The following is a 10,459-nucleotide window of genomic DNA, read 5'->3' on the forward strand; positions in this document are numbered from 1 at the left end:
TTTTCGTTCTGACAGGAGGAAGCTGATAATAATTGCACCCTCATTGGCTTATATCCTTTAGTTTCTCAATAAAAGTGCTTTAGGCAAAACAGAAAAGACCAGCCTAGTTCATCAAGGAGAACCATAGCTCTGGGCAATTTAGTTAGCACAATTAACTGGACCTGGGTGAGCTGTTAAGTGTGAGATTTCACAGACCACTGATACTGATACTAGAGGAGAGGATCTGGGGAGGCCAGTAGCCGGCCTCAACCCACCCTCTCCTGTATGAGGTTCCTGATTTCGCCACAGGAAGGAATTCAAGAGCAGAATCACAGTAGAAAGTGAAAAGAGGTTTAATACAGAGAATAAGAAATACAGACTTCACAGGGAAAGTGCAGCCTAGCTCCAAGACTGAGCAGCTGCGACAGCAAGTTTAATACAAAAGTAAGAAATATATACTTCACAAAGTTTAGCCTGGTTGAGACTGAGCACAGCCTGCTAAAGGCAAGTTTGATACAAAAAGTAAGAAATCCACACCTCAGGGACCGGCCCGGTGGCGCACTGGATAGTGCGCTGCTTGGGAGCGCAGTGGCGCTCCTGCCGAGGGTTCGGATCCCATGTGGAGACTGGTTCCCGCTCACTGGCTGAGCGTGGTGCGGGTGCAACACCGAGGGTTGCGAGCCCGTTGCCGGTCCCCGGTACGGGCGCAACACCGAGGGTTGCGATCCCGTTACCGGTCAGTAAAAAAGACAAAAAGGAAAAAAAAAAAAAAGAAAGAAATACACACCTCAGGCAAAGTGTGGCTGGCCCCAATGAGAGTGAACAACAGCCCTGCCTTCTTCCTGAATTTGACTTTTATAGTTTTGCTATTTATACATATTCATGATATCTAATGAATATTTGATTTAGGGGGTGGTTCCCAGTTATGTAACCTAGTTTTGCACATGTTCAGTTGGTCTCTTTTAGAGCATGTTCATTGGTCAAATTCCATGAGGTGCACCAAATATATTCAAATATATTTGAATATATTCATTGCCCTCTAGCTCCTCCAGTGGGAGGTAATTTAAGGGCTAACCTCCTTTTTTACTGAACATGCTTGACCAGCCACCAAGATTATATAAGTCTGCCTCGTGTGGTCTCAATCTGCATGTGCTGGTGCCGAAAATAAATGCTACAGGCCACTGTAGCTTAGGACTCGGAGGCAGGGCTTGAGTCCTAGGGGAGTGGTTTGAGGCCCAGGGGAGTAGCCTGAAACCCAAACCCTTGGAAACTGAGCATCTCCTATCTCGGTGCCATCCCATCTTTGAGATGCTTACAAGATAACTCTAGCTCAGAAAGTGGGATCTGCAACCACAACTAACAGTACCCAGGAAATGGACAGGTTCTGAGTCTTTCTCCTATGCTTCTTGTGCTGGTGAATGAAGAGGAGAGCAAGAAGAGAGGACACTGCCATTTACAAAGCCCCTGGGAGAATGGGGGAGAGGGGAGTGGATGGAGACGGTCCAGGCTATGGTCTCACAGCTCCTTTGGGTACCAAAATTTGGAGAGAAGAAATTTGTGAGCATTGCCTGTCTGTGCTTTCCCTTCTGGAGGGCATTTTAGGTTATAGTGAAGCTTGAAGCTGATGGTTCTAAACCTTTTTTCACCCCAGTATACCTTAGAGGTGGCACACTCCCTGCACCTCTGATCTTCAGCTATACACTGAGGGTAGGGAAGGAAAACATTTAGTGATTCATGAGAGTTTCACAGCCTGGGAGTAGAGGGATGATTATGATAGAAAAGTATTGCTGGATGATCCTGATATTCTTCCCCCCCCCAACCCCCCCCCCCCCAGCTACATCTGCCAGTAGCAGACCATGCTCTCCTCTTGTACCCACCCTCATTCAGAAACACCATTCAATAGAATAAGGACCTAGAAGGTGTTAGAAAGGCCATGGGCATTTACCATTAGGAAAGCAGAGAATCACTTTCTCTGAAACAGGTTACCACTGTATGGTTTCCTGTGTGTATAGTTTCCTGTGTTTAAATTTAATTCATTCCTATGTCTTTGAATTGAAAGGAGCCTTGGTATCCCTACTCTGTGTAGGGATTCCCTTTTCAGCATCCTTAACAGGTGTCATTAACTTCCATTTGGTAAATTTCAGTGATAATGTATCATGAATTCCTAATCATCCAACGTCGTCACAGTGAGTTAGATGGTCTTTATCCTCTGTGAACTTGTAAGTCAAAACATTTATACAGATAGTTGCAGAGTGGAACAAACAGAATAAAATAAGCTCTGCATTGTGAAAATCAAAAGGAAATGTGATTTATGGGAAGATGTGAGTGAAGAAAAAACTTTCAGGTTTAAACAATATATTTGACCACATAAAATGAAATGCAGAATTTGTAAAATTACCTACCTCCTTGCAGAGCAACGAACCCGTATGTATCCATAATTCTAGCCCAGATGCATAGTATGGTAGAGCCACATCATACCTTCCCCCTTTTTTAAGACTGCAGAATGCATACATAGTAAATTGTAAAAACTGTTGCTATAAGCTGTGAATAATTAAAATGTTGTGATTAACATGGCTTATTTGGACTATGCTTTAAAAAGGTGTTTGATGGGGAGGGAAGTAGTTAGATTTAGAAGGCTTCAAAAGTAGATGATGATGAACTCAGACTGAGTTTCTAAAGTACTCAAACTCCTTTGAATAAGCTGTTTATAACTTCAGTCTGAAAGATTAAATAATTCATATGCTTACAGATGTATTCATTACTTTTTTTAGGATGCACACGAATTTGATATACTCAAAATAAAGTCAGAACTTGGTAAGTTTGATTCGGAAGTTGTTTTCCATGATGCTGCATTTGTTACAAACCACCATCCTGTAAATGATGCCTGTGTTCAGTAGCCGTGATTGGAGAGTGCACAGCCAAAATCTGTCTCTGTCCAGATGGTCTTAACAGATATCGCTTAAGCACTGATTCTCCGCTATTTTGAACTGTAATTTTTAAATATGGCTTTTGGTTTCATATAGTTTTTCTTCCTCTTTCCTACATATATAAGTGCTTCAAGTAAAATAAAAGTTAATAGTTAATATCTATCATAAAGTGGCGGGGGCCAGAAGAAAGCGTGTACTTTGAAGTCAGACTAGAGTTCATATTCCAGCTCCAACTCTACTGGCTTTGGGCTTCGAGTCAGAAAAATGTTAACAGGGAATGAATAATGTATGTAAAATACCTACTGCACTGCTTACAATGCAGTGTAACTAGCATTATTTATTACAAGTGTACCCAATTGTCTCATTCTCAGTGTCACTATGATAGAAGGATTTGGGGCATTAAGACATAAAGTACTGACTTACTAATGGATTTAAGGCAATGAAAACCTCACTTCTCACATCTAAGCTCAGTCACTGCTTTCCTAGACTCTTGGATGTGCTACTTTGCCTTGCTGCTCTTACAGACATGTATACACATTGTATATGTAATTAGCTTAGTAGTCAAGAACATGGGCTCTGGGGCCAACACCCTGGTGTCAAATCCTAGCTCTGCCACTTTCTAGCTGTGCAACCTTGGACGGTTTCCTAATATGTAATGTGGATAATACTACCTATCTGCTAGAGTTTTGTGAGGATTAAATGTACAGGTTAAATACCCCTTATCCAAAATGCTAGGGACCAGAAGTGTTTTGGATTTCGGATTTTTTCAGATTTTGGAATATTTGCATTATACTTACAGGTTGAGCATCCGTAATCCCAAAATCCAAAATGCTCCAATGAGCATTTCCTTTGAGCATCATGTCAAAAACTTTCAGAGTTTGGAGCATTTGGGGCTTTAAATTTTCGGTTAGGGATGCTCAACCTGTGTTAATACATAGAAAGTGATTAGAATAGTGCTTAGCACATACTCCCTATGTAAGTATTGGCTGTTATTATTTGGTGTCTGTTATTATGTTTTATAATATAATTGTACTAGTTTTTCAGGTTGGTTAATAAAGATAAGCAGCTCCTTTAAGAAATTATAACAGTGCAAAAACGAATTTGACCAGTTGTCTAATGATACAGTATACTGTCATTTTCAGGACTAAATTTCTATCAGCAAGTGAAACTGGTCAATTTTATTCGGAGGCAGGTTCACCAGTGTAAATGTTATGGCTGCCATATGAAGTTCAAATCCAAAGCAGACTTAAGGGCTCACATGGAAGAAGCTAAACACACTTCACTGCTTCCTGAAAGAAAAACGTGGGATCAGCTAGAGTAAGTACTGCTCAACTAGGCATATGCTTCTTTGCTCTGTCTCCTTTATTTCATTCCTTCATTTAATTTCTTTAAATGTAAAGAAAAAAGGAACACATATTTATCATAAAAAGTGAAAATCTTCCAAGCCTTATTTTTAAAATAATTCCTCTTTTACAATTGAAACCAGCTATTTCAGAATTTGTGGCATTGAGATAGATATAGATGTAGATAGATGTAAATGTAGATATAGATTTTTAAATTATATTTTGTTAAAAAAATATTGTAAGCATCTTTCCATGTCAAATACACATGGTGCTGCATCATTTTTAATTGTTGCCAATTATGCCATTGTATGGATATACCCTAATTGTTAGGCGTCGGGGTTGTTTTTTGCTTTTTGCTATTACAGTGATCACAATGAATATCCATATGCTTACATTTTTTGCACACTTATTTATCTAATCATTTAATTTAGATAAACTCCTAGAATTAGAATTACTACGTCAAAGGGTATGCACACTGCTAAGAATTTTGACATATATTTTGCATATGGGCACTTTAAAAACATTAAGTAGTTGGTCATCTGCTGTGTACCTATTGAGATGTCAGATTCCCAGGTATCCTTTTCCAGTTCAACCTTTCTAGGCCGGGTCTCACATTCTGGATAACCTCAGCTGAGGAAACCTCTGAGAGGCTGTGAGGTTCTAGCTCCTTAATTCTCAGGGAATGTTAAATAAAGTCCCCCAGAACTCCAGCTAAAAAGCTCTAGTTTTTTCCCCTCAGAAAATCTCAGATTCGTGGAAGCCAAAGTCAGCCATGGATTAAACTAGTACCCTGTTCCTATAATTCTTCTTATAGAGATTGAAATCCATAGGGGTACCTCAGAAGTAACTCCCAAGTGTACCCAGAGAAGGAACCAGAATAACAAACTTAAAATTCTATAAATATTTTATTTTTTCATCACCTAAAATGAAAGAACCAGTAATAATTTGGTTGGAAAACAAAACACAAAGGGAAACATAATTCTGTTTAGCAGATATTTGAAAGTTTTGTCTTTGAAAAAGTAACTATATCTGAACTTTTTTAACCTGTTGGGAAGAACTGGGACCTTTGAATACAAATGAGAAAGATACAATTTTTAGCTTCATATGAGGAGGTATAATCTAACAACTAAAGCTGCCCAGAACTGGAGTGGCTGCCTTTTTTGATAGTTTGTTTCTTATCATGGTAGATGTCAAGCAGAGGCAGAATGGCCAGATAGCAAGTGTACTAGATTCAGTAAGGCTTGAGGTCAGCCTGTAAAGGTCAAAGTGAAAGTAACTCAGAAGTTGTCTCCAATACAGCCTTTGCAAAATGCTGTGAAATTGTTGGTAAGGAAACCTAGCAAAATTATAGTAATGTGTATGTTCAGCTGCCTGGATATTTTTTGGACAATTTATTAGTTTGGTTATTCAGTATATCTGTGGTTGTTTTCAGGTATTATTTTCCAACCTATGAAAATGACACTCTCCTGTGTACACTGTCTGACAGTGAAAGTGACCTGACATCTCAGGAACAAAGTGAAAACGTTCCCGTCATCAGTGAAGATACGTCTAAACTGCATGCTTTGAAACAAAGCAGTATTTTAAACCAGTTGCTACTACAAGAGTGCTTAAAAAACTAGAAGAAACTGCCATAGAAGTGATTTTTCATGTTTTTCTTCTATGAGACAAATACAAAAAAATAGTTTAACTTTGAACATCAGCAAGGAATAGTCCTTGGTGAAATAAATTTTCAAAAAACTAATGTTCCTTTCAAAAAATAAAGTAGAAAAATAAAATGCAGACTTTTTGTATTTTGGCTATTAAGTTTTATTATGTGATCATCTTAATGATCTCATTTTATTAAACTCATAATTATCTATAATAAGGAGGACATGCAAATCATAAAGAAAGAAAATGTTCAAATTATTTATGAAGCTGATTTTAACTGGTAGTTTCAGTCTCTTCCCCACAGGCTTTCTTTATCCAGTAAGTCACAAAATTTGACAGTGTGATTTCTATACTTTATTGGTTAAGCTGTAAATGTGGTGACCAAAAGAAGGAGCCACAGGAGAAAGGAAAAATGGTTGAAGACCTGGATTATGCACAGTGGACACTATTTTAGAATAATCAAGAGCTGGCTATATTATCATTATTGCTTTCTGCCTAGAGTTGTCAGATTCCCTGGAAATGGACATCAGTCCTGTTAACTTCACTTTTCCCTGTGATGTATATATCGCTAACAGATAAGTAACATGTTTAAAAAAACATAACCACAATACCATTATGACACCTAACCAAATTAACAAGAACTTCTTAATATCATCTGTTTTCAGTTTTCCCCAGCTTTTTCAAAAATGTCTTTTTACAATATTATCAGTTATGGGTCAACTATTGTGTGCCTCCTGATAACATGGCCTGAAGGACAAAAACGTCACTTTTGTGGCTTTCTACCCAAAATGAAACATCAGCCAAGTTGAACAGTCTAGAAAATAATCAGACTTTAACTTTCAAAAATGTCAAGATCATGAAAAAGACTGAAAAACTGTTCCAAATTAAAGAGGTCTAAAGAAAGCGCAATGTGTGATCCCAGATTGGATGCTAGACCAAGAAAAAAAATGTTTTTGTTTTGCTATAAAAGACACTAGTGGGACAAGTGGCAAAATTTGAATAAGATCTATAGTAAATGTTATGGTATTGGTATTAATTTCCAGATTTTGATGATTGTACTGTGGTTATGTATGAGACTGTCCTTGTTCTTAGGAAATACACAATGAAGTATTTAGGGATAAAGGAGCATTTTGTTTAAAACTTACTGTCAAAAAAATAATATGGATATATTTAGAGAAAATGATAAATGTGGTAAGATGTGAACATTTAGGGAATCTGGATGAAGAGTATGTGAGATTTCTTGGTATTGTGGCAGCTTTTCTGTAAGTCTGAAATTATTTCAGAATTAAAAGGATTTTATTAATCTTTTTACAGTTGGTTTGTTTAATCAGGTTCCAAGTGAGATACATACATTGCATTTGGTTGGTGTGGTCCTTACACTCTATAGTAGTTAATGCTCCCTTTTTTAAAATTTGCCACTTATTTTTTAAGGAAACTATAGTCTAAAGACTCAATTCACCTCCTCCCACTATGTGGTCCTAAATGAACTGTATTTGTAAATTACATAGGCTCTGAGCGTGGCTTTAGATCTCCAGTACTCCAGCTCCACTGACAACCATAGAAGTCTTTTGTTGAAAACCAAGCAAAGAAATGAGAGCCTTATAATGAAAATTGTCTCAGCTAAAGATACATTAAGTTAAATTGTTTTAAAATCAAAGGTTAAGATGGCAATTAGTCCTATGCCTAAAACACTCCTGTCTCTAGGAATCAGATTTGTTCAGGAAATCAAGGAATGTCTCGAGTGTTTTCTAGAGTGTACTCCAGTCTTAAAACATGATCAATGGAAGAATGGTAAAGTAAGAATAATTAAGTTGAAGAAGGAGAAAGGTTTTTTGGAGAAAAAGTTGGTATCTTAGAGAACAAATCATATATAAAAGGCAAAATGAAATTGAAGGACAGACTAGCAGATAAAAAGGAAAAGATTATGTAATTAGGGCTTAATTTGTGTGGTTATTTTTTAAATGAGTAGATATTTTCAGGTTTATTTTAGGACAGAAATGGTAACATGGACCCAAAGAAATCTAACAATAAAAGTAAAATCTCAGCAAACAGTACTGACTCTCCCAGACAGAGCAAAAATATAGGCCACTGCTGGCAACGTACTCTCTTAAAGGTATGTAGAGATTCCTTGATAATAACCACTGGGGAATTGCTTCTTAAAGACTGGGACAGTGATACCAAGTGTACTCAGAAAGACTGGACAATTTGAAAGGGAAAGCCCAGTCAGATGAAAGTAAACTATTTAAGGAATTATTGAATGAGTTTCCAGATGTCACTATAATTATACATAGGAACACAAGTGCTGCCTATGCCCAGAGAGAACACGCCTGAGATGTTTTTAGAATTAAGACTTGAAAGAAAGCAACCAGAAAGATGAAACGTAACAAAAGAGAGCCAGGCAGGACAACAATAAATGGAATCGAGCCTGGATTAGCTGTCAGTCCAATCAGAAAACCCATGCCAGTTAGGACTGTCTGACTCAGAGAGACAAACCCTCACGTGGCCAAGGGCTTTCTGAACAATGGTTGCTTTTGGCAGACCAGAACGTAGTGACTTAACAACTGAAGGCCTCATTAGACAAAATCTAGAATGGAATGTTAGAAAAGCACATGTCTGGGCCAGAAAGGAGAGAAAGTAAAAAAGTTTAAAAAAAAAAAAAAAAAAAGGAGCTCTCAGATCCTACAAATAGCATTAGGCCCATATTTGTCAGAGAAGGAAAGGGATCAACTTAAAAAGTCAGTTGTACTCTGACATACTCAGCTATTCCTTTCTAGAAAATGTAGAGGGAAATCAGGCGCTGGCACACATCCACTACTGCTGAAAAAGGCAGAGAGAAGTAGTGCGGGAAGCCTGGACCCATCAACAGCCAGGGAGGGCCCTGTGCTGAGGAGGCTCCACAGAGGTATCTGTCCTCACCAGGTCCCAGTGCAACTAGTCTGTAGTCCAGTTGCTCCCAGTATTGATTCTCCCTTTCTTTAATAATAAGGTTGAATTGAATATACATAGCTGCCTCGCATGAAGACTACATTTCCCAGCCCCTCTTGCAGTTCAGGATACTCATGCATCTAAATTGTGGCAAATGAGATGTAAGCAGGAGGTCTCATGTGACAGCTTCCAAGAGTCTCCTTAAGATACTGGACACGAACACCCTATGCTTTACTTTTCATCCTGTCCTCCCTCCTGTTGCCTGCAGTGTAGATGTCTACATATGGGACAGTGAGATCAAAGTTACACACGGTGGGGCATCAATGTCAAAGGAATCTGGATCCCTGACACTATGGAGGACTACAACAGCCCTGGAATACTGACCTGCACATTTACGTGAAAGACATAAACTTCTGCCTTCCCCCTGTTATTTTGGGTTGTCTGTCATTCATAGCCAAACTTATTCCCAACCAATACATCTAGGGATCCAAGCTGCAGAAACATCAACAGCAGCTTTAGTTCAGGAATATGCTGCAGATATTTTCCAGCTGAAACAAATGAGGGGATGAAGAAAGGAAAACTACCCTTAGAAAAAAGGCTTCACAACAACTCCACAACAGAAGGCAACAGTAGGAACCACTGTGGTAAAGAACTGAAAAGCTAACATATCAGAGAGTATAGAGACCATGTCATTATTTAAAGCCCAGACTTCATGGATAAGGGAATGTTGAAGATAGGGGCTCAAAGGGAAATGAAAGGTAAGAGATTCCAAAGATGCAGAATGGGAACAAAAGCCATCTAAAGACAGACCGTGTGCCTGGACTTGCCCTCGTTGCCTATCTCTAAACGTTGCAAGAATGCAAATTTCACTCTGAGAGAAATGCCTGTGGATTCTTCCCACAGGAATGATAAAAAATGTTAACTTCTCGTAGGAGATTCCTCCCCATCGAGTTTAAGTTTACAGATGAAGGATTTCAGTTAACAACACAGATGGACTAGCATCCTGGGAAAGCTGAAATTGAGATATCACTGAGTCTGTGTTATGTAAAGTGCAGGGTTCTGGAAGCATCATTTTGCCTTGATAATTACTGGGAGATCATAGAATTTATTTGTTTTCTTTTGTTTAATGTTGGTGTTATGTGCTTTAATGATACTCTTTTAAAAGTGAAGTATACTCAGAAACTTGGTGTTTAACTCATTCAAGTTCCAAGACTCTGGAAAAAGCCACATTAGTACTAATGGGACACGGTACAGGCTGCTGAAAGAACCACAGTGCTATCCAGGCATCAAGAACCCCTGCAATTCAGGAGGAGTAGAATCAGAGATTGGGATGGGTGAATTTTAGCCTTTAATGTCTTTTAGCTTTAACTCAAGCAGAAAAGAGAATCTAATCTTTGAACTTTAATTTCTCCCCAGGAAATCCACAATGATAAATGTTATATTTAAATTTGGGATATCAATATTTCACTGGAATGTTTTTCATTGAAACATCTTTATGTTGTCATATTGTCTCTTTGCAGAACCTGTGAGAGACTGTTCTGAACAACATGATTAGACATAATTAGGAATGGGAAGTGAAATTGGAAACTTTCAGCTGGGGTTCAGCGTGGCCCTTGAATTACTCCTATCACTTATTTG

General features: G+C 38.3%; 1 protein-coding gene across 3 annotated transcripts in view; it reads left to right on the forward strand.

The window, feature by feature from the left end:
• Positions 1 to 7,204, forward strand: part of ZNF277 (zinc finger protein 277) — a 127,027-nt gene extending 119,823 nt beyond the window's left edge. For all 3 annotated transcript variants that reach the window (XM_008569633.1, XM_008569616.1, XM_008569623.1), the window contains exons 10-12: positions 2,751 to 2,793; positions 4,049 to 4,223; positions 5,682 to 7,204. In XM_008569633.1, the coding sequence (XP_008567855.1) occupies positions 2,751 to 2,793; positions 4,049 to 4,223; positions 5,682 to 5,868 (405 nt within the window). In that variant the 3' untranslated portion in view covers positions 5,869 to 7,204. The remainder of the gene's footprint in view (positions 1 to 2,750; positions 2,794 to 4,048; positions 4,224 to 5,681) is intronic.
• The last annotated feature ends 3,255 nt before the right edge of the window (positions 7,205 to 10,459 follow it).

This window comes from Galeopterus variegatus, unplaced genomic scaffold (assembly GCF_000696425.1).
Source record: "Galeopterus variegatus unplaced genomic scaffold, G_variegatus-3.0.2 Scaffold27, whole genome shotgun sequence".
Lineage (NCBI taxonomy): Eukaryota > Metazoa > Chordata > Mammalia > Dermoptera > Cynocephalidae > Galeopterus > Galeopterus variegatus.